Raw genomic sequence first — 24,544 nt, forward strand, 5'->3', positions numbered from 1 at the left:
TCACAATTCCCAGTCACCTTTATTTATATAAAAGTATATTAAATAAATTATCTCAATATATACAAACAGAACAATATTACCTCTATAAATAGTAAATCCCCATATATAAAACCTTTTTAAAAATTATATAAATATATACAATGCTGACCATGGAAACTTAAAAGTACCTTAAATTATAAACTCTACGTAGTTTGTTTGTATAGTAGTCCTATAAAAACATCGTCAGCTGTCAAATGTTTCATCAACAGCATGTAAGTCAGGTAAAGTGCTAAACTGCAATGCATGTTGGGATGTGCCCATAACAGAAGTCTTCTGCATTTAACACATTCATAGAAAAGTTTGCCAATTATTTTGAACCTCCAAAAGAACTCAGAAGAAAGAAGAACCTAAACACCATATTACAAAAGGACAGATGTATGTTGAAAAAGTTCACCCAAATTTCCATTTTACTCTCCCACGTGGCTTGAAGTCAGCCTCTCGAGAGTTCTCCAAAAGCCCACCCAGGATTTTTTAAGGCATTTGTCCATTTGTTTTTGCTTAGATGACCTGGTTTCATCTTGAGTGTAGAATATACAGTCTAAAGCATGATATGTGCAAAAGGTGCCATAGTGTTAAAACAGCAATTTAAAAAAACTCGGAATTGGTTGTACCGTTCATTACATTCCAAAGTGTCTAATGCTCACGTGGAAACCAGAATGCTAATTGTGAGAACTGGTCGGATAAAGAGCTTTCTTTGAGCCCAAGGGTGTTCTGTTCCCAAATACTCATTTGTGTTTCCATATATTCTATTCTCTTAAGTTCTTGGTCACAGTGCAGTATCAGCTCTGCGGGGGCTGGCAGCACCCATGAGCGTTCTTTAAACAGTACGGAGGGGGGCATGCTCCTTCCCCAGGCGCCCTGATCGCACCTTCCTGCACTTGTACAGAGACACAGCCAGGATGATGATGGAGATGATGACCACAATCACCACCACGCCAATGACGACTAACGTTTCTGAAAAATAAAAGGTACCAAGTCAATTTAGAGAGAGAGCTCGAAGTCAACTTATCAGTCGGCAGAACTGAGGGCATAACCCCAAGTTACACCATCCTGCTTTTTCATAATTTGAAATTTTTCCTCCACTCTTTCCACCACAACACATTTTGATTAGGAAAGAATTTGTCAAACCCTAGATGTTTTAGGGCAATTGACAATGGCAAAAAGCATTTAACGGGCCATTTAATAAATTGGATAATGCTGACAGTCTAGAAAAGATACACGCACATGGAAGCGAGAACAGCTGTTAGAAACAAGTGGCTAAAAATAATGCTGAGTTTGGTGGCAATGACTACAGTAGAAGATGAACTGTCAGGGCAAAGAGAGAGAGACAGAATGCCAGCAGGATTTAGGGGAAGAAGAGATGATAACTGGTTGGGGCAAAAGAAGGCTTCTGGGTGGAGGTGGCATTTGAAACGGTTCTCAAAGGACCCATTTCAGCAGATAGAGAAGAGGCGGGGAAGAGCCATCTGGGGATGCACAAAGACAGAGAGGCCGCGAGACCCAAGCTGGCTTTAGGAAGATGGATGTGAGGGCTGTGGGTACGACGGCCCAGAGGGGTGCAGGGCCGGAGGGAAGGAGAGCCCTTCCTTTCTGTCAGCGTCAATCAACAGGACAGAATTTATTTTAAAGAGTTTTTAAACTTTTAAATCTTGTCTTAGCAAGGAGCTTAGGTCATCATTACTAGGCTCCGACTCTTTTGTTCCCTGGAAGGACTCAGAGTACTTCCTCTATAAAGCTGGAGGGACACCCATAGGCTTTCAGCCTCGTGTATGTGTCAGAACACCTACAGCCCTTCCAGTTAGGAACCACTCCTCACGTGGTATCTGGGCCCCAGCGTGTACATGCACGGACACACACATGTTGGCCATGGGCACACACATGCACATGGGTATATCTGATAGGCTCAATCCCTTCCCTTCATCGGTTGGACTTTGTATCCTCGGTGGCAACAGCCCATGATGGGTGCTCACAGTGTCTAGTGGGTGCTGCTGCAGCAGGTCCAGAAGTTGGCCCCAAGGCCCCAAGGTCAGAATTCAAATATGAAAAAATGCCCAGAGAAATCTGTGACTTTATGCTAAATCCTAAACACGTGTGTGTACTCAGCAGAGAGCTTAGCACACGGTAGGTGCTCAAGAAAACACTTCCTAATACAAGGGAACAACATAGAAACATTTCTAAATGCCTAAAATTGTAAGAGTATCCCCAAAAAGACAAAAACAAAAAAACCAAGGAAGTTTCTCCCTGAACAGAAGTACGTCCTGGTTCTGAGGGTGAGGTGGTCCTCTGAAGGCATCCAAGCCTTCCAGATGAATGACGGACAGAGCCACTCACCTCTGGACACGGCTTTGTGTTGGCTAGTGCACTCAATGGGACTTTCTGGACTCTTCCGGTTAGTTTTCCGTGATGGAATCACTGCTTGAACATTGAAGCAGTAGTCTTCTCCTTTATCCACATCAATCAAAAACTCACTAGTGTTTGTCTTCGCTGTTTTCTGTTAAAAGATAGAGTTCTTAATTCCTCTGGGCTCAGAGTGAATTCTCTCCCCTTTACTAAGTCACTGTGGAAGTAAAAGCCTGCGTGGACACATTTGACATATAAAGGATTGGAAGTGACTTGGCTAATCGGCTCCCGCTGTAACTGCTAAGGATGCTTTTTCTAAGACTGAAGATATCCAATTTAGGCCCATCCAAGCCAATTTAGCCCGTTTAAAAGATATTTGCACTAGAGGAAAAAAGGAAGAATGAAGGATTGTTAGACGGAAAACAAATTCTGCCTCTGGAATCCTCAGTAACTAAGTAAAACTTAGAGATGCCTGGTCCAGCCCTTGGCAGAAGCACTTGGGTTATCCAAGGAGGCCTGTCCAGTCACAGGGCAGCTCAAAATCACAGGTGGACCTAGGACAGCTGGTGCTCTCCCCTCCACCCCACCGCCCTCGCAACCACCTTGTTCTGATCTGGTTCAACTGGGAAGGAGGTGGGCTGTAAAATCAAGGATCCACGATTTAAAACAAGTCATAAAAACGAAGAAGTCTCACCTTTCCTGTACTTGAAGCTTTCCAATAATAAAGCATGTAACTTAAGTTCTTGCCAAAAACATCCCGGAGGCTCAGGTATGTGCCGTTCACTCTGACTAACGTACGCGCATCTTGGACAGTCACATTTAGTTTTGTCCCAACTTGTTCAAAACTCTGAATGGTTGGCTGACTGAGGTTTGCTAAAACACAGAAAATGAGCTTCACTGGAACCAAAGAATTCTATACAAAGGAGAATCCCACTTAGTTATCACACTTAATAACGAGCTAGTCATCCTTCATAAAACACCTGCACAGACTCAACTCCCTGACAGCAGAAAGCTCAGCGCCACCGGAGCTGAGCCCTGAGACATCCTATCGCAGCGCTGTCCGGTGGGAACACAATGGGAGCCACAGAGGGAATTTTAAATTTCCTTGTAGTCACATTAGAAAGTGTAAAAAGGAACAGGTGAAATTAATTTTAATAACATACTTTATTTAATGCAATATAGCTAAAGTATCATTTCAACATGTAATCAATATAAAAACTTTGAGATCTTTTTCGAAATCCAATGCGTATTTTACACTTAGAGCATTAGCCGTCTTTCAAGCACTCAATAGCCACATGTGGTTAGTGGCTACTGTATTAAAGACCACAGTTGCATAAGATTCCATATTTGAGACACAATAAATTACGGGCTGTGGGAAAGCCCAGGAAATGTTTTTTGGTACCTCAAGGAACTAGTTTTAACCACTGGGTCTCTGCAACTGCTTAATTACCTCATGTGCTTTGGTTAAACAACAGTAAAACAAATCCTAATATCTTAACACGAATTATATGCAAGTATGTGTGGGTATGTGTGAGCATAAGCAAAATAAATACATGAAATATTTTCTACCTCACATCACAAAGGATTTGAAGTGGTCTACAAAAACCTCACTATAAAAGGAAATCGTGAGGATGCCATCAATGGAGGGAGCATGAACATCAACGTTGCTGCCGAGTTCCTGGGGTGGCCATGGGTGTGGGGTCTGTACTCTGTCTGCGCGGGGAGAGGCACACAGGGGCTCAGGGAAGGCAGCCCGATTCAGCTGGGGTAAGGCTGCCTCCTTTTTCCACCCTCAAAGCAGATACTAGAGGGGGAAAGTGGTTGACTGTCCCTCCCACTTCTCACCATCCCAGCCTGAGAAACTGTTCTCACAGGGTGGTCAGAAAAGCACCAACGACACAACACTTCCATCCTGATCTTTCATTTGAAGTCTTCCCAAAAGAGCAGCTGACTTCACACTGCCTAACGTGCTGCATGTGTTTATTTGAAACACCTAGTTTAGAACCATGGTCGTGACAAGAACATTTAAATCTCCTACTTGGCAGGAAACCTCTGCATTCCCTTATTAGATGCTAAGGTCAACTTACTGGGGCAAAGGCTGGCGAGAAAAGCATTCCATGTTTTCAAAACCAGCAGGAAGGAGCCAGGCTGGGAGCAGCCGGGAAGTGCTGGCACATCACGGGACTCAACTCATAGTCAAGTGATTAAAAAAGGTCAGCAAGCCCATCATGGGCTCAGAAGGAAACTCTCCCCATGGATCTGGGATCATTTGTGGCAAACCCTGAACTGGAATTACTGGTCTGGTGATGGGACAGAAAATTCAGGATGTGTGTGTGTGTGTGTGTGTGTATTTTAAATATAAATATATATAAAATCTCCTAAATACACGTGGGGAAATGCTGAAACCCCAGCCTTGGGAGATTTCCTACTCCCAACTCCGCCCGCATCCAGCCAGTTACTGGTAGGGGGTCTGGGGACAAGGTAGTAGCGAAAGTTACTTGATGACATTGTTATCAAGTCCAAAGTTCACATTCTGTGAACCTCCTATCACATCCAGAATGAGCAATGAGCACTTACCCATTTCTGAGAGAGAAGATGTGTTTATGGATAAATACTTTTTATCTAGTGGCCCCTAAGGGTCACAAGCTCATGAGAATATTCAGAAGCTTATAAGAACAAGAAGGAAAGGTTACTACAAACCGAGCTACTTACTCTCCAGGAAAGGGGTGAACTCCGGGGCGTTTGTGAACGGAGGATCCCCTGCAGAACTGGTGGCGTTTGCCAGGTAGGAAGAGACCCGCGCCATGTACGTCCCTGTCACGTCTTTTACAACCTCATCGGTGAGGTCACACTCTGTGTCTGTTGTGTAGAAGCATTTGCTTTTCCAGTTTCCTAGTCTAGGGCTACAGGAGGAAGGAAGGAAGAGAAACGGAACATGGTGACCTGCATCCAACAGGACAGATGGCTCGCTGGCTGAGTGTTTTGTTACAATAGCATCCATGACCAGTCTCTGCCAGGGCCCTGGTTTGCTGAGCGCTTCAGATGCTCTGTTTTGACAGGTCAGGCAACTGAGGCAAAGTGAGATTGGGGGACCAGCCCAAAGTCACACAGCTGGTCTTGGAGCCAGACAGCAGTTTGACTGCTGGGTCTGCGCTCTTAACCATTTTGTGCAGTATCTTCCTTAAAATGTAGACGATTTGTCAAGGTTACGTGGGAAAAAGAGGAATTTTCCATCAAGACCCGATTATTCAGTATAGTCTACTTATTATATTACATCATATTACTTTCTGTTTATTATATCACATTCTCTATTCCATGTGGAATATAATCAATGTAGCAATAATAGAGTCTATATATCTTATATATTACATTCTATCGTGACCATAATTAGTGTGGTTATTTAACACTTATTAAATCTATTATACATCAAGTACTGTACTGGGCCCTTCACCCATTACTTCATTTGATATAATCCTTCCAAGAAGGTACTGGATCTTTTTTAGACATGAGAATACTGAAGCTCAGAGACACTCACTAACTTGGACAAGGTCACACAGCTAACTAGGTGAGACCTGGGTCTGTTCATCTCATTATACTACATGCCTTCCTCACTTTCACAAGATGTGAACATCTCTTATGAAAGGATAATAACACAGGTAGTATCTGTCTAACAAAGTCTGAGAGACTAAAGAACAGATCCTTCTTTTGTAAGACGTCATTGAAGAGGAAATGATTTAAAGAACTTTACACTAAAGATGAAATTGTTCTAAAGGACCAAAACAATTCATAGATAAATGTCACTGAAACTTGATCCACACACTTCCATCCCACTTTAAGTGACAGCTACACTGCTCTTCCCTTCAGCATCATCGACCGCCAGAGCCCCACCCGTCATTCAGGGCCACGCTCCAGTCTCATTGGCCCCAGGAATCCCCAGATCCTCTTGCTTAGAAGTGATCTTGCCCTTCCCAGTCCCCAGCACCAGTATCTCCATTAAGCACCTAACGTGAACACAGTCTGCTTGGTACCAGGCTCCACGGCCTCATGCTCCCTGCCAGGCACCAGGCTTCTAGGTGGCCAGGCCGTGCTGAGTTTAGATGGTTTGCATTTACAGGTGGAATTCAGGGGGAAACAAGCTGCCAGATGGATTCAACCGTCTAAATTCATACAGAAGGACCATCAATATGTATTTTTTAAAAATCTGAACTAAACAACTAAGCTAAGAGGGTACGGGTAAACACATTCTTTGTCCTAAAATTCACAAATTAAAATTGATACAGAAATATTTTGGTTTCTTAGATTTCCCTAATTTCTTGTGAGAAAAGCAGAGAGGCTGTCTTAATGCCAGAATGATCAAAATGCATTTTAACAAATTCTATCACTTCTATTTTAAAAAGCAAATGAGAACAGGATGATACTTCTCCATTGCTATGGTAAACAAGTTGTTCCGATAACAGGAGAGAGACTGCTGGGCTCTGTGGCCACATTCCAGCTGAGAAAGCCAGTATTCGGTTCCTCCCAGCTCACACGTGGGAACCACAGTGCTCTACGGCAAAATTCAGTACAAACGCCTGGATCACCAAAATAACAGTGAAGTCGTGTGCACAGCTAACGAGGGTGCTTCTGCAGTAAGTTCTTCTGAACGCTATACCAGCATCAACACTTTAAAAGCCTTCGGCCTTCCTGTAGATATTGCCAAACCTCCTGATTCGGAAATAATAAAAGTCTCACCTGAATTACTAAAAAATTTCAACATAATCCAGACTCCCCAGTTAGGAATAGGTTGTTTTCTGGAAGCTTTGGAAGTTCGGTTTTAGAATTCAGAACATTCCCATGGAACCCACGTTACAGGTGATGGTTCAGTGCTAGGACCTGAGCCAACCTCCCAACCATTACTGAAACCAGTTTCCAAAGGGGATAAATGGAGCCGGAGCTCCCAGGAGGGGCCTCAGGCCCAGAAGTGGGGCCCCGTGGCTGGGGACAGGCTGGTAGGGGGTGTGGAAGAGGAGCAGCAGCTTACGGTGCTTTCTTTAGGGAAGAGAAACCCGGAGGGAAGGAGGCCCACTGAGGAGATGCAGAGGGAATGGCTTCCCATCCTCCTTCCAGCTTTGGGCCCTCACAATAGTCTGTGGCAGACACACCTGAGGGGGTGATGGCGTGGGGTCCTGGGGGGTCCTGGGTTCCAGAGCCGACTGGCACTCATCATGGGTGCAGTCATGAACAGACTCTCACCCTCCTCTTCTATAAAATGACTGCTGGGGTCCTTTTCACCCAGGAAGCCCATTTACCCAGGGGGAGGTCACAGAAGGGTGTGGGTCTCCGGAGCCCAGGGACTGCTCACAGGTCCTCTAGTGCAGGGGCAAGAGTATGGGGAACTGCCATGTCCATGGGCACCCCCAAGCTGCAGCTCTGCTCTAGGAATCTTTACACATCAGGGACCATGTTCACTTAAATAACAGCAGCCTTGGAAAGTCCAGGAAATTAGAGTTAACAAAGGCTTATGTTTAAAAATCAGTTAAATCATAAATATGTTTCCACATGTTCACCAAACATAAGACTGAATACAAGGAGGGGTCGGCTAGTGGCGTAGTGGTTAAGTTCACATGCTCCACTTCAGTGGCCCAGGGTTCGTGGGTTTGGATCCCAGGCATGGACTGACACACTGCTCACCAAGCCATGCTGTGGCAGTGTCCCACATACAAGATAGAGGAAGACTGGCACAGATGTTAGCTCAGGGACAATCTTCCTCAAGAAAAACAAAGGAAGACTGGCAACAGATGTTAGCTCAAGGCCAATCTTCCTCACAAAAAAAAAAAGAGAGAGAAAAGATTGAATACAAGGAGGTAAGCATTTCTCTTAAAATCTTATCTTCACTATCCATAAGGAAAAGTGTCTACTAAGATAAACTTCTGCTCTGTATCACAGGAATTACTTACTAATTCTCAACGAGTGAAATCTGAATTGACAAGTTCAACCATAATCATTGCCTTGGGTTGTGAAATTCCTTTCTCTCTCTCTATACATGCATGCACACACAAATTCTCTTCCTTATTGGTTTGGCATCAAGTTTACTCTGAGAAAGAAGAACATCCACCTAAAAGAGCCCCTCCGTACTTAGGAGTCGTATTCCTAATCCTATAGAAGGCTTGACACAAGCTAAAACAAAACAAAACAGCAAAACACCTTTAATTTTAGCCTGGGATATTTCTGTGCCTTTATACAATTAGTGTTAAAATAATTTCCACAGCAGCTGCCCCCTATTTATTACGGTCTCTACCAAGCCTCTAGAACATTTCAGAAACCAACAACTTGCCAAGAATATGGTGAAAACTATCCAGGAAGACAGGTGGCACCGGTCCAACATTTCGATTGAATCTGCTGAGTTGCGGGCTCTTGGGGAGAGCTGTCAATCACATCTGAGGATGAAGGAAGGAGCAGAGCAGCCCTGAGGCTGAGGGTGCAAAGCAAGGAGTATTCCCTTCTGGCTTAGCGAGTAAGGAATCTGACCCCTTTTGAGATCATGTATGCAAGTGAATTTTGATTCACGAGTCCAAAGATTAATGAGTCAAACACTGCTTAAGGGCCAGGTATCATGTGAGCTCCACCGCACCTCTTCGCTAACACGTTAGACCCAGCTCACGGTCTAGACGGCAAAGGAAAAAGACGTGCGTGCTGAGATGAGATTAGTTAGCATTGACCCAGAACCACATCTGTCAGTGTCCCCTGCTCAGGAAGCTTCACCTCCACAGCTTATACTCCACTTATGAACTTTCCCATCGTCTCCAAAAACAATTAGAACGTTCCATCAGTTTGAGGTCTGGAAATGTTACAGGTTTGACAAAGTATGGCTCTGGCCAACAAGTTACTATGAAAGCCTTCTTCTTTGTCATCTGTTAAATAATCTCATCCATTAATCAGCTTTAAAGACATTTGAATTCAGCACAGTGGAAACATCAAAAACCTTATTTTTTCTTTTTTTGAACGTAGCTTACCTTATCTCAACAGTGTAGACATGATTGATGGGTTTGGGTTCCCACTCCAAAATTGTCTTGAAATTAGTTGATTTCCAAGTTAAATTATATGCTGCCACTACATCTCTAGTGCCTTTGAATAACAGAGAAAGAGTTTTTATTACATGAACTTCTCAGCACCTGATTGCATGGTGATGCTAGAAAACGCGCCCCCCACATCACCATAAACCTCACTTTTTTTTCTTCCAACCACAAAAAGCTTTACTACTGAATTATCAAGAGAAAAAAAAAATCTTCAAATTTTTTCCAGACCCAGAATTTCCTAGTGGCAAGATCTACCTTATAATCCAAGAAAACAGGCAAGGATCTTGAAATCTTTGTGTGAAATTATTCCTGGAAGAAGCTCTGTGATAACTTGACCTGGAACACAGCCCAGGAGCCATCAGCCTCTCGGGATGTTCAACGTCCAGCTGGGAAGGGTAGGGTTGGAAGGTTCAACTCGCCAGAGCAAGTGGGCCAAGTAGGGTTTTCGGTAAGTTACGGAAAGCGGCAAACCCAAACATGTGAAGGGAGATAGGGCAGCATACAACGAAAAACCCAAATCTTGACTTTTTCCGTGTTTCATCTAAAATGTCTCTATATTGAAACTTCCACAGATCCCCGGCAGACGTGCACCCTGTCACACCGTCGGATGTACATCAGTTAGGATGCTTTCGCCGATACTCAGCAGGTCAGTCTCTGCTCAGCCCCTCACACTGAGTAGGCATACGAGGCATGCACCATGTGGTGCCCCCTCCAACCCAAGCAACCTTTTGCAACAGGATTGCCCCTAACCCAATCTAAAACAAAGATGATCAAGATAAGACCGAGCGCCGCTTTTTATTAAGGGTAGCGCACATATAATGGAGGATAATATCCAGCCATTGCATGCCGACCCGTGCAGGTGCGGACCCACGTCCCACCACCTTCAAGGTCGCGGCTTCCTGGGAAGCTCTGGAATCCCTACACTTAAAGCCGAGCGCCAAAAATCCACCTACGCAACAATGGATGCCCGGACCAGCACCTCTAGCAGAAGAGGCGGCGGGGTCCCAGGCGAGAACTACCGACCCTCCAAAACCCGCCTGCGCGCCCAGGCGCCCAGGTTCATTCAAACTGGGCTGGGGCGGCGCGGCCGAGTCCGGCAGGCGCTGGGGGCACCTCTGGGCAGCAGGGCGAGCCGGCTGCCAGCCAGGGCTGTCCCCACTCATCCGGGCGGCGTTCCTCAGGGCTTCGGGGGCGGATGCCACTCACCTGCGGCTCCAGCCACCTGGAGGAGGACCCAGCCGAGCAGGAGCGTCCGAAGGACGGCGGCCTCGGCCAAGGGCACCCGGGACCCGGCGAGGGTCGCCATGTCCACGAGCTGGCGGTGAGGTCGGAGGACGCCGCTGCGCCCAGGAGGCTGGGTGGACTGGGGAGGTCGGGCTGGAGGCGCCCTTGGGCTACCAGAGAGCGTGTGGGGGCGCAGGGAACCCCGAGTCTGCGGGAGCCCGTGCAGGGCGCGTTATAAAGAGCCCCGCGGCCGCCCCCGCCGCCCCTCCCCACTCCCCGCCCCTCCGGCCACTCGCCGGCGGGTGGGCGGCCCCTGCGATTCCACACCCCTGCCCCGCCTCCTGCTGTGGGAAACTCCAAGACCCGCAAGGGGTGAGTCACGCGTGATTCAACCGCGCCGCCAAGCGCCGAGCTGCGCTGGGGCCCCTGGCGGTTCCAGGTATTGCGGAGAGCCAGGCCTCCTGGCCCCCCGGCCCTCAGGCTCCAAGAGCCCTCAGCCCCCGGGCCACCCAGGCCCGCGACCCCGACGTCCAGGCTGAGTGGGCAGCAGTTCTGGAGGAAGAAAGAGGGGATGCATTGGAAGGAGCTCTCGAGAATGGAGGAAAGGGATTCTTCTTCCCTTCTGCATGTGGTGATACATGCGCGGCCGGTGGGAGGGGCAGCATCTACAGAGTTTAACAGAAAGTCCTGGCTCCGGCTTCCGCTCCGGCTCCGGCTCCCGCGGGCCCGGGAGGGCGTTTCCCAGCGCTTTGTGCACGGGGGGCCGAGCTCGGAATCTGCAGCCGAGTAACCCCGTGAGGAAGGAGGGCCCGCTCCCAGCTGCGGTTTCATCTTCTACCCCGAAGGCTATGAGACCTGGCCTTCCTACTCACAGGGCCCTTAGCGTGGGTCACATTCTCTAAAGGTGATGCAAAGGCAAGTGTGTCTGCTCACAGGTCCGAAGGTCAGTTAGCCCAGACGCAACCCTGGCCGGCTCCGGTTAGTGACCGAGGAAGAGCTACCCTAAACCTGGCAGTTTGCCGCTGGGAGAATTCCAGCGTGACATCTGCAGTCCTGTGGTTCCCAAAAGAATTGTTCTCACGTTGAAGACGACATTTCTGGGATTGAGTTAGTTCCGTTCGAATGTAGAGAAACCAAAAATGAAATTAAAAAATATAATTAGACTTTCTTGCCCCTAGTCATAAGTTTTGGTTTTTCTGAATTATTTTTTGGCTTCCTCTTCTGAGCTTTACTGTAAAATTGTCAGGCGAGAGAATGTTAACTATTATTTGTACACAGTGTTGTTAGAGTTCTTCTGATCATTCGTTCATTATTACTGTCTAGCTGCCTCCAAGACAGACTGGAGAGTTCATGGGAAGACTGCAGTCTTTTCTCTCTCTCCTTCTCTCTCGCTTTTTTCCTAGGGAAATCGGCTTTGCATTTTAGTGCATACTGTGTACACATTTCCATATGACCTCCTGAGCCATAGTGTTACACTCCTTTTAAAAGAAACAAAACTTTGCAAAATTTGTGTTTTCTCCCTTTGCCTGAACTGAAATAGCAGGTTCAGGGTTAGCTCTTGCCGTTCCTTCCTGGAGCTGAAAGGTATGCTTGCTCGTTTCCTCTTTGAGCTCTCTTCCACCATTAAAACCCACAAAGTTTATATCTGCAAAACTAAGTCATGCAATCCTTTTTGCAGTCTCTGGCCTGAGTGGTTTTCCCTATCAGATCTTTAGCCCCACCTGGAATGTGATTCTTCCAACTCTGGAGTTGAAGGCAGGTAGGAGATAATGTGACACTTCCATCGAGTGCTGAGAAGCTCCAAGGAATCCTTGCTCTGTCTCCAGAGTCATTGATTCCATTTGGAGCCACTGACTGTCTTGAAATCATAAAGGGCTTTAAGCAAATGTCAAAATCAGCAATTTCATAAGAAAATATGTTTAACATTAGATTATGGCACAAAAGGTGCTGTAAAGGTTGATAAATTAGATGAAGATTTATTTTGCATATTCACTAAAATGATCAGGTAGGGAAGAAAGGAATTTTTGGGGTATTTGCATAGGTTTTTGAGTAAATATAGAATGACATTCCTCAAGATTTGAAAAATGCTAAAAATTATTACTATTTTCAAGAAGAAGCAGGAGAAAGTTGGCTGTGGTAAATAACATTTCATAGCAAGGTGGCTTTTTCCTGGTCGATCAGACTGTAGCCAGATGAGTGTTAGATCAGCTGCTGCTCAGCACCCTTAGAAGTACATTCCTGAAATTTCACTGTTGATATTTATTGCAAAGGAACAAATTGATTGTTAAAATTACTCAACAACCTTACCCACCTTTCCTTACCCCCTTCAGTAAAGTCAAGCTTATCAGTTACCAAAGTTCCCACCTATATGATACATCTTGTAGACTCTGAGAAGTTTGAAAAGTTCCTAACTATAATGACAATCAGGCTGGCCCAACGGATCCCTTTATGATTAGAGCGTGCAACGTCAGAGAGCTGGAGGGGACCTTGCAGACATCCCTTTACAGATGAGGATCCTGCGGCCCGCTGGCCTGAGTGAACCGACTTGCCTAACCTCACGATGTCTGGTCTTGTGACCACAGGAGCTTTCTTTCCCCGACCCTGCTTTCTTCTCCCAATGCATGGAAGTCAGGCTGGGTCATAAGCGGGGCTTCCTTGATAAATTTATTCATCTACAGGCATTCAACAATGCTCTGCAGTTGGTGTAGGAAATACTTGCAGTCTGGGGAACTCACTGTTCTTCAGCAGAAATATCCCACGAGTTATTCCTTGAAACACACATGCACGGAGATGTGGAGAAGAGGTTGGTTACCTTTGCATAACTGGTGATGAAATGTGGTTCGTGAGTCTGAAGATGACTGGGGTGATGTCGCAGCCCTTCCTCTGGGCTTTTCATTTATTCATTTATTTTGGTGAGGAAGATTCGCTCTGAGCTAACATCTATTGCCAATCTTCCTCTTTTTTTGCTTGAGGAAGATTAGCCCTGAGCTAACATCTGTGCCAATCTTCCTCTATTTTGTAAGTGGGACCCCGCCGTAGCATGGCTTGGTAAGCAGTGTTCAGATCTGCGCCTGGGAGCCTAAGAAGAGCACCCAGGTGTGCAAACTTAACCACTGCCTCACTGGGCTGGCCCCTTCCTCTGTGCTTTTATAGTTCTCGCACCAATTTTCCTGACTTGATTTTAGCTGTGTGTTTCATGTCTGTCTTCCCCACTGGAACTCCTTGGGAGAATAAGGCCTGGGTTTTTCTTTACATCTTTCAACCCTTCACACTATTACCAGCACATGGTAGGCTTTTAAAATATTTTGAATAAGTGAATCCTTTATAGAACCATGCAGGCTGTCCCATATTTTTATTGGCATCGGAGAGATGAAATTTGTCATTGAAACTTTTCCGTCTAGTGGCCAGACAAGGAGTGTTCCATAATGCTCAGATTGGTAAGAAAATACAGATCCATCCTGGGTTGCTAGGCATCACTTGACAGCGAGCTCCAGCGTCTACATGATCCTTGCTACAGCTAGAAAAACTAATCAAGGGGGGAGGTAGCTCAAGAGCAGAAAACAAATGTGGAAGTTGGGAACTGGTTAGCATTTTTCTCAAAGACTGAATTCTAGGATGATTCGGAAGATTTTCGGTCATATTATGAGGCTGTTGATAGCTTCCCTTGTAGAGAAAGGCTTAATGACTTTTTGGAAAAAATTATACAAAATCTAAATATCCCCTGCAAAGGGATAGGTTAAGCTTTATGATAGTAGGTGAAACTGAGAGTGATTCATATAAAACTATTATATGCATGTGAAATGGTAAAAAGAGCAACAAAGCCATTTTACCCACAATTCAGGTAGAAGGCAAATTATGGAAAATAGCCAGAGGGAATCAGGAGTGGAACACAGCGTTCTGGGGGGAAAAGTGACTCAGCAGAACTGAAGAAACATCTGGCAGGGAATAGTTAGTCATGGAAAAATTGGCAGTCATGATTATGCATTTTGTGAAAATTATTTTCTAGTGCAACAGTTAACATTTGGGCAGAAAATATGTAGCTGAAAGCCCGTACAATGAAATATATTATCCCGGTCTATCAAAATACTGCTACTAACTGGCTGCAATAGTTTTACAGAAAGTTTCACCGAGTAAGTTATCATATAGCACCAGTATTCTGCAAAGTATAGTTTTAGAGAAAAAGCTTCCAGTTCAAACCTTAGATAGGATTGGTATTTTCAGCACACAACTATCTTTATAAACCTAAGGCTTATTAAACTGCCTGTCAACTTTCATTTTGATGAACAGTACACACAGTGTTGACAAAATAGATAAATCATAAATTGTGGATGTGGCTTTAGTAACAAAAATTACTTTAAAATGAAAACCTTTAACATATGTTCTTGTTAACACATAAGATTTATAAGTTTTTATCTGATATCATTTTAAGCACCCATTGATTCTCCATTTCTGTAACTCCTTATACCTGGCATATACACTAAATTTGATGAATAGAAATTTATTCATTCAATAAATGCTTGAAAATCTGCCAGATGCTAAATTCTCTGCTAGGCTCTAGATATACAGAATAAAACAAAAAGAGTCTTTTTCCTGTTAAACATATCATCACTCCTGCTTACTGTCCCAATTTTAAACATTTGAATGATTTTCTGTCAGCATTTTGGAATGGATATAAAGCAATCCTAACAATGTTACGTATTACAAATTTTGTTTCATGCAAATAAAAAACCCCATAATATTTAGGCATGTCATGGTCAGTCCATCGAACAGTTATCTTTAACTCAGAAAATTAGCTATGGGTTTGAAGTGCATGTACTGTATCAGTTCAAATGTACTGATTAGCTCCCAAAGTTTTGCACTTGGGAAAAAATATGAATCCCAGCATAGAGAGACAGCTCTCTAAAAAGGCAGGAAAAGATAACTAGGTGTGAGATTCCTCAGAAGTATAAAAAAAAATTAGTGAAATAACCAGTTTAAAGGCGTGTGCATAGGGAGCTTTATTCCTTTTTAGATAATTCATCGATTGACATTTTATAAAATAGCCGAGTTCACAAATGCTCTAGAACGTTAGCCTGCGACCATCCGGTCACTTGCTGCCTCTAATGGATGATGCTTCACCCTAGTACACCAATTCCTCTCTTGGACAGAGCTTTCAAGCCAGGAAGTAGTTCCTGAATAAGCGAAGTTCTTTCCACCCTGGAAGCAGGTTTATGATATTGGCCCAGTGGTAATGCATCCTAAACCATTTCCCTTATAGGGTAATCATTACTGTACGGTAGTAACTCATAGTCTGAAATCAACTACAAACAAACCATGAAATGACTCCTGCTCCCTGTCACGAGGGGAATAGCAGGACACATGCTGCAGAGGGAGCTTGTGGTGATGTGTCAGTGACCGGGTGTTCAGAATTTGGTAAACTTCATAGACGGCTACTAAAATGACCACATCAAAAAGATTGGTCTTAAGCCTGGACCTTAATTTTAAGAATAATATTTGTTTCACATCTCCTATCCTTTATAGATTTGTTAACCAAGATCCTGCCTCATACAGGTTAATAAATATTTATTGCGGGATTTCCATGTGTAGGGCAATGTACCAGGAACTATGTTATGAGTTTCTTTTCTAAAAAAATCTTGCAAGCTAGTCAGGGAGCCGAGACAAACACATAAGCTTCCATGGGAGAAGGCATTACAGGTCATGTAGGGTATGTTGCCATGTCTCTCCTTAGTCAGTTGAGAGCTCTGTGCCAGCAGACACTGCTTTATCTGTGGCAGTATCCCCATGGTGGGTCCTCCATGTCTATAAAGCTTTGTTTAAAGATATAAAAGGTATTTGAGACCTCGGAGGAGAGAGTTCACTTTCCCTTGGGGTGATGAGAGAAGATTCTCTGGAGGAAAGCAGTGTCTGACACGGATCACAGAGGAATGGCAGAGAGAGGAAGGGAAGAGCCCAGGGCTGAGCTGGTGTGAGCAGAGCGGGGCCACATGTAAAGGGTGAAGAGAGCAAGGGTCTTGTAGGTGAGAAGTGTGGCTGGAAACAAGAAAGACGGCTCGTGGGCAGCTTTGTGGGTCTGCTAAGAAGTCTGGACTTGATTCAGCAGACGGTACCTTAAGAAGCTTACGCTTCTGGTCATGGTACGTCAGAAGGATTGAGTCAGGGGACACATCAAGAAGCTAAGCCACTACCCCACATGGTGGCCAAGGAATAGAAAGGAAGGACAGCTGTAGGTGACAAAAGCTGCAGGACTTAGTGCCTGATTGGGGCATGGCTGGTGGGGAGGGGGAGCAGGAAGGAGAGACAGCAGTAAGGTCTTGGGGCAGAGAAAGGTGGTACCATAGGTGAAGATACGGCCTGGAAGAGAAGGTTGGTAGCTCACAAATGATGAATTTTAAATATGTTGAAGTTGAGGAGCCAGTGGGACCTCCAGGAAAAATGTCTAGCATAGTGAGTGGGAAATGGGGCTCCAAGGCTTGGAAAGAGATTGAGGCTAGGGATAGAAATTGGAAGCCATTTGCCTAGAGGTTTGGTCAAAGATGTAAAATTGGACAAGGTGTTCAAAGGAGGGTCTGCAGTGACAGCAAATCCGTTGGCAAGCAACAGCAACCTGCTCAGCCTATCTCAGATTAAATGGGAATGTATAGGTTTACGAATCTGGGAGGCTTATAGCCCAGGGGAAGGGCTATAAAAGCCAGGACCTCCAAGACTGGGTCTCTCTCTTGCTCTTGCTTGCTCTTCCTCCAAGCTCTCCTTTCAGCTGGTCTTCATTTTTTTCTGCAGGTGGACTCCGTGTGGTAGGGCCTGGATGCTACCACCAGCCCCAGAACCACATCCTCTCAGCTTCATCACACCAGAGTCTGACCATCAGGCCAGGGAAGGACTTCAGTTGTCCCTAGTTGGGGCACATAGCTGGCTCTGAGTCATGTGCCCAGGCTTGGATCATGCCCACTCCTGGGACCAGGGGGCAAGTCTGCTATTGGAGGGAGCAGGGTGATAAAGTTAGTGGTCCAACAGAAACAATAGCTACCAGTGGGCCCAGACGGAGGCTAGGAGGCAACCCTCTTTTGTGGCTGGAGGAGGAAGATGACCCAGGGAAAAAAAACAGATCAATGTCCAGAGAGATGGGGAGGATAGGATTGGACCCTGACACTAAAGAAGGAGAATTTTAATGAGAAAGAAGAGGTCCTGGAAACTGGAGTGAGCAGAAAACCAGTTACATATGGAATTTTGATGGGTGCTGAGAGACCCACCTCCTAAAAATGACGTGGCTACCGATCTGGTCAAATTTCTCACTTCTTTGGGTTCAAGTAAGAAAGACCTCTACAGTTGAACAGAGGAGAGACACCTTAGGTTTTATGAGTCATTCAGATCAATTCAACAACCATTTATCAACTCTATGGTCTGTGCTAGGCAAGATGTTAGGTGCTGTGGACACAAAAATGAGGGAGATGTATTCTTGCTCTGAAGATTATGAGATTAAGGACAGCATGAGACGTACAAAGCAGCACAATAAGTGCCATATCCATTAATTCCATAAACGTTTATCGAGCACCTATTATGTGCCTGACCTGTGCTGGGCACAGCAGGGAACCTATCGAGGGGCCCAGGGCTGTTCAAGACACAGCCTTCCACCTGGTCAGCAGCCAGAATCCCGTACTTACCCTCTTACCACAATCATCGCCGTATGTTGAGGTTGCTTATGATGTCCTCCTCTTCTGCTGTGGTCTAAGCATCATGCAGGTGGGAGTGTGTCTGCCTTCTTCCTCGGCCGAAGGCTGGTACCTCCAACACTTCGACGCTACCATCAAATATTTACCAAATGATTGGACAATGAACTCGACATAGCCCTGACATGATGTCACTTTCTGAGAACCCAGAAAATCTGCAAAATAGCTTTTGTTCTCTCTACATTGAGCCTTTTTTTCTTCTTAGCTGATGTCATAATGCCAGGGGAGAAGCAAATGGTTGGTTGAAAATATGCAGTGGCTCTCTGTAGCAATCTATTTCTATTATTTGTGACCAGTCAAAATGGCCAGAAAACACTACATTCACATCCTCTAGGTTTTAACTTATTTAATCCTCACAGTAGTCCTGTGAGAGGTAGGTAGAATTTTATACGTGTGAGTTAACCCAAAACCCAGAGAGATTAAGTAACTTGCCCAAGGTTACACAGCGAGGAAGTGGCAGAGCTGAGACTGAACACAGGTGGTTGAGCTCCAGGATGCACGTCCGTAACTACCACACCTACTGCCTCCCCACAGTGATGGCGCTAAGGCGTGCATTTCCCACTGTGCGCACTGGAACCCCCTTCCCCTTCCTCCCATGTTCCTTGCCTCGTGAAGCTGGCCCTTTCTGAGGTTCCTGGCTTCAAAATAAGGGGAATTTCCAAAAGAAAGCCAAGCCAAAACCAGGCTTAGCGAGAATAAAGGCCTCCTTCTTTGGCTTTGTTTCCAATTCATTTAGTCCTTAATGTTTTTTCACATCGGATTTTTTTCCTCTCCAGAGCAGTAAACAAAGAGACTCTACCTGAAATGGCTTTTTTTCCCCCTTGACAACATGAAATAAATGCTCCTCCACATTTCTGTTATTCATTAAGAAATAGGGGTCAGGATTATAATTAATATATTTGAGTTGGGTTAGGAGGGCCCCTCTGACCTACTTCTTGCTGATGGCATGATTGAGCTGATGAGTTAGCTTAATCCAGTCACCTCCACTTGTCTATCAGCCTTCCACATGCCTGTTCTCACCTATTTGTCATCATGACGCAAATGTCCAGGCCCAAGATGGAACTTGGCATAGAGTCACTTACATTTCCACCGGTCTAGTTGTGCGATGATTTCTCCTTACTTGCGAGCCCAGGAGGGATGCTTTGGCAGTTGTGCTCCCTCCTGTGGGATACAGGGACCATCTCCACCACCGGCCTCACTGCTCCATAGCGCACCACTCCCTCAACCTAATCTAGGTTGCCTCATGCCAACCTCTGAGCCTGCCTCTGGAAGCAGGTCAGGTGGCACCAGGCTCTGGGTGTCCAGGGCCTTCCTTAGTTTCACAGTCACTACCTTTGTGCCTTTCCTCTGTGGTCATTTCCACATCACCTTTAAAGCAGCTTACAAAATGTTGATGGTGTCTGAGAACCTGATCCCAGAGAAAATCGCCATGGGGGTGCCGGCCCAGTGGTGTAGTGGTTGTTTGTGTGCTCCGCTTTGGTTGGCTGCCTGACCTTCACAGGTTCGGATCCCAGGTGTGGACCTAGCACTGCTCATCAGCCATGCTGTGGCAGCATCCCACATAAAATAGAGGAAGATTGGTACAGAAGTTTGCTCAGGGCCAATCTTCCTCAAGCAAGGAAAGAGGAAGATTGGCAACAGATGTTAGCACAGGGCCAAACTTCCCCACAAAAAAATAAAAATAAAGTAAATAAAATGTTTAAAAATCACGGTGGGCTCTTTTCCTCTCTCCTATTAGAAACATTTTTATTGTTTGGTGATCAGGTGCCAATAATCATTAAGGGCAGCAGCGAGAGAAAACTGTGGGGGCAGCAGGAGATGAGTAAGACAGCGTGTGTGATGTTAGGCAGTTGTGGGGGAGGATGGAGAGAACTCTGTTTTTATAACGGGGAGGAATTTGGAGCTCACTGTATGCACACGAAGCACGAGTTCCCACCAGCTGCCTCTGAATACTCTGAGAGAGTTTGGGGTATTTGAGCACCTTGTTCCCGTGACTAAGGAAGTTGTTTTGCCTGTGTCTACGTTGGGCAGAAAGGTCGTGTGATAACTGGAGATATTAGTCTAGTTCTACCAGGCAATACGCACAGATTCTGATTCCTAGCTGCTGTTTAGCCCAGTGGGGTGGAGATGGTTGCCACCTCATACAATGATGGTAAGGATAACAATAGGCTTGTGGGAAGTGCCACCTCTGCGGTTCTCTTTCACAGAGAATTCCACCCAGTCCAAATTACACAAGAGGGCCGTCCTCGTCTTTGCAGTCTCAGCTCCGCCACGGTGCTCTTTCCTGATGGTATCTGCTGCCTCCCCAGATAATCTCCACTTATCTCTGCCTCCGCTTTGGTCTCTAACCATGGTGTGCTGGCTCTGACATGGGCTCCATGAAATCTGGTCCTGAATCTCTGACATGGAGGCTTTCTGTTGCCAAAGAAATGTGCCTGTTGACTGTTTCCGTCTGTGCCTGCGACCTGTTGGGCAGGGCACTGATTCTTTAAGTCAGCATTTCAAAGAGAAGATTAAGAACAAGTTAAGGCTTTTGTGCCAATAGTTCAGTTAATCCAAGAGGAAAGCACACTGGGTTTCGAGGCCATGTGAAATAGCCAAGATTTAACGTCAAAAGCGATCGTGGCAAAGTGGCACATGCTCCTTCCACCGAGATGGAGAAATTTATACATTGTGTGTGTTTGTGTGCACATGTGTGTAAGCCATTTGATTTCTCAGAGTTTTAGTTTCCCTATCTGTAAAATGGGCACAGTGGATCTCCTGTTTGCTATCTTAAACACTTGGACATGTGGGCCAGGGCTTATTTTCATGGCTGATATATGCTGGTTGTATGGACTAGTTAACTATTCCCAAATTTATTTTTTAGAGTTTTTAGTTGGCAGTTATCTTCTTCTAAGGATTATAGTTCATAGTTTCTGTGAATATACTTTTGAAACTGACTTGGTTCAAAACATCCAACGTTTCCAGATATAAACTGATTGGGAGAAGATGAAACCAAATTCAGACCCACCATTTCTTTGTCACTGGAATTAACTTAGATATTCGGGGCCATTTACTTGTGGGTCTGCTTATTTTATTTCAGCATGGGCACATGCAACAATTCTGGTTATTGCATTCTTACATTGTCCATTATTACTGAGACCCAGCCATGCAGTTGGTGCACAATGAATTCACAGCTCTCAGGGCAGAATAGCGTAACCAGGTACACCTATAGGGCACATCACACGTAGGGGACAAGGTGAGTGATGCCCTAGGGGAAGGCTAGGTGGCAGCTGATTGCATGACAGGCTCTGCACCTGCTCACCAGTGTCCATCCTTTTCCGAGTTCAGCAGGGATGTGCTATTTTGGGAAGGAGAGAACTCAGAGAGTGAGGCACAGAGCAATTTTCTGGGATTCTCCTACTTGCCTGTAAGACCCTCCCAGGCAAACTCATCAGATTCTCCCTTCAACCAAGAGCTCCTGAAGCTTCCATTCTTCAAAGCCTTCTTCATGATACTGGACCGGCAACGGTTACCTCTTTCCTAACACCCACCTCCTAACATTCCCATCTTCTCTAAGCGCTGGTTTAAATCAGTAGGTTTCCCTTTGCCTGAACATTTCATAAGTAATTGTTTTACCAACATTGATGAACATTTCTGTCTAGATCATTATGATTTAGTCACTGATAACATCCTAAACGGTTTGAGTGCTTGCCATATCCTAGGGTTATCAAATTTATCTCTTGTGAAAAACCTAGGATACAGGTACCGTAATTTCTTCCTTGAGAAAGCCGAGGCTTAGCAAGGCTAAAGTAACTTGCTCAAGATCACACACTGGGGTGCACAGAGCTGAAGCTCCAAGTAGGTTCTTTGGCTCCAGAGTGTGTATATTTGACGTTGACCCCGCCTACGAGCACCCCATCCTGAGCACCCACTATGCGCCAACTCAGAGCTAAGTATGGCAGGGGCACCAGGAAGATCAAGATGTCCCCCCAGCCCTCAACGGGGCGTGGGGAGGTGAGGGCAGAAATATGTGCTGTAATGCAGAAGACACCAGGCCACGTTCATGACCAGGTACAACAGAAAGTGCTGCAGGGGCCCAGGAAGGAGTCGTCAGTTCTGGGTGGGGACCTATTTTATATTATCCCAATCTCACATGGCTAACTTGAATTTTTGGTTATTAAAATGATGGTTCAGACTTTGAAAACTAGGAAAAAGTGCCTTTACACACACACAAAGAGTGAATGGATTTGAGTAAAACATCGGAGCATGTTTTCTTATTTGCAGCCCCCGGTGAGTGGTAGGCAGGGCAGATTTGAATGCTCCTCTGTTCATACTTTTGTTTTTCTTGTATTGACTGTTCTCTCCAAGGGTGAGTTCAGCTTCCTTTAACAGCTAACCTCATTCCTTCTCAAGGCATTAACCTTGATATAAAATCTTGCAGTTGACGCTGAGAGCAGGCCCTGAGCTGATCCTGCCCTCCCATACCTGTTCAACTGCTCCAGCTGCTTTAATCAACAAGCTAGCCAAAGAAACAAATGAAAAAGCCACCCAGCCCTCAAGTGCATCTGCAAACAGTTGTTGCATCGATGTTTAATGTTTTGACTTGGTTGCTCTAGCCAAGGACAATAGTGACACTGTTTGGGTCTCATAAACAAAGCCTAAAACCTCACTGAGGTCTCCAGGTGGTGAAAGTAACAAAACCCCTTAGATTAATGTCATGATCAAACTGCTACTCAGGAACAGTTCTGGGCAGACTAACTTTTGTTCAAGACCCATTCTCTAAGAATGAGGCAATAGGAAGCCAGAGCGTGAGGTGGTGAGAAGTTCTGCCCTGGGCCAGTACGGATGAGAGGAGCTTCCTGGGCAATCCCCCTGGGATCCAGGTTGCAAATCAGGGTGGGGGTGGAGGGTGGGGAGGCCCCAGCAGGACGCTAGCAGCCATTATCCTTTCTGGAAAACACAAACAGATGGAGGGCTCTGTACAGATTGCTACCCGACACCCAACATCCTGTGGCTGAGTAGACAGACACTTGGCTAGCTAAGGCCTTGATTAGGCTGACATTTTGAACTTTTCAAGGTGAGCAACTATTCCAAGAAGCAGAGATTCTAGACCAAGGATATCCAGGTTTGGACATGACTTATTGTCTCTCATGAAACAGAAATCTGCACTTTTAAGACACAACAGTACCATCCCAGGAGCGCAGTCATGAGCATAACACTGGTTATCTTGAATAACGAATGGAATCTTCTTTTTCCTTATCAGCCCAGAGGAACACATTTAAAAACAAAAAGATTTGCAGTGTAAGAAATTTGTTTGGGTGTATTTTTCCCCTAATTATTAATATGTCAAAAAGTAAATTATAGTACTGGACTTGTGAGATTACTTAGGTGTTTTTTCAAAGCATTAACGTAAGAGCAGAAAATCAGACTAAGATGCACTGGTTTCCACTCCCTGCCCCTTCCAGATGAGGAGGGAAGGGCTGTGAGGGCTCCCGGGCCCCTGGCACTGTTAGAACTTCCTCAGGCTCCTGCAGAGCATCACAGGGGCCTGTCTCATGTCTGTCTGGCTGTTCCAGGCAGTTTACTCAGCTGCTAGCCTGCCTGAACTTCTTTGTTTTTAGGCATTTTTCTTTTAATTGAGACTTTATTTTTTTTAAGCAGTTTTAGGTACATAGTAAAACTGAGCGGAAGGTACAAAGATTTCCCACATGCCCCCTGCCCCCACGCATGCATAACCTTCCGCATCATCAACATCCTCCGCCACAGTGGGACATTTCTTACAATAGATGAAGCCACAATGACACATCATTTTCACCCCAAATCCATAGTTTACATTTGAGGTTCATTCTTGACATACATTCTAAGGGTTTGGGCAAATGTATAAGAACCTGTATCCATGGTGATAGTATCATACATAGCATTTCACTTCCCTAGGAATACTCTGGGTCCACCTAGTCACAAAAATATGAAGCGCTTCTTGAATTTGCATGTTATCCTTGCCCAGGGCTGCTCTAATCTTCTCTGTATTGCTCTAATTTTAGTGTATGTGCTGCCGAAGAGAGGGCTGAACTTCTTTTTTATGACGCAAAATCAAAAAGGCTTTCCTTATTGAAACTCAGCCCTTGGACGTAGTGAGTGGAGGGCTGCAGAGCTGGCATGGGTCGGCTTTGGTCACCCTGA

General features: G+C 45.3%; 1 protein-coding gene, 1 long non-coding RNA gene and 1 other non-coding gene across 3 annotated transcripts in view; 1 reads left to right on the forward strand and 2 right to left on the reverse strand.

The window, feature by feature from the left end:
• On the reverse strand, positions 1-10,885 carry F3 (coagulation factor III, tissue factor). Its single transcript, XM_046645465.1, has 6 exons — positions 10,641-10,885; positions 9,372-9,483; positions 5,092-5,282; positions 3,074-3,252; positions 2,371-2,530; positions 1-993 (listed from the first exon to the last, which is right to left on the reverse strand). The coding sequence occupies exons 1-6, from the start codon at positions 10,738-10,740 to the stop codon at positions 857-859; spliced, it is 879 nt and encodes a 292-aa protein (XP_046501421.1). The 5' UTR covers positions 10,741-10,885; the 3' UTR covers positions 1-856.
• Positions 9,493-24,544, forward strand: part of LOC124229917 (uncharacterized) — a 24,706-nt gene continuing 9,654 nt past the window's right edge. Inside the window, exon 1 of the long non-coding RNA XR_006886020.1 lies at positions 9,493-10,080. This is a non-coding gene — a long non-coding RNA (uncharacterized LOC124229917). The remainder of the gene's footprint in view (positions 10,081-24,544) is intronic.
• Positions 24,324-24,429, reverse strand: LOC124230147 (U6 spliceosomal RNA). The gene has a single exon (XR_006886087.1). It is a non-coding gene; the product is annotated as a U6 spliceosomal RNA (small nuclear RNA).

The sequence above is a fragment of the Equus quagga genome, chromosome 18, assembly GCF_021613505.1.
Source record: "Equus quagga isolate Etosha38 chromosome 18, UCLA_HA_Equagga_1.0, whole genome shotgun sequence".
In the NCBI taxonomy this organism is placed as follows: Eukaryota; Metazoa; Chordata; class Mammalia; order Perissodactyla; family Equidae; genus Equus; species Equus quagga.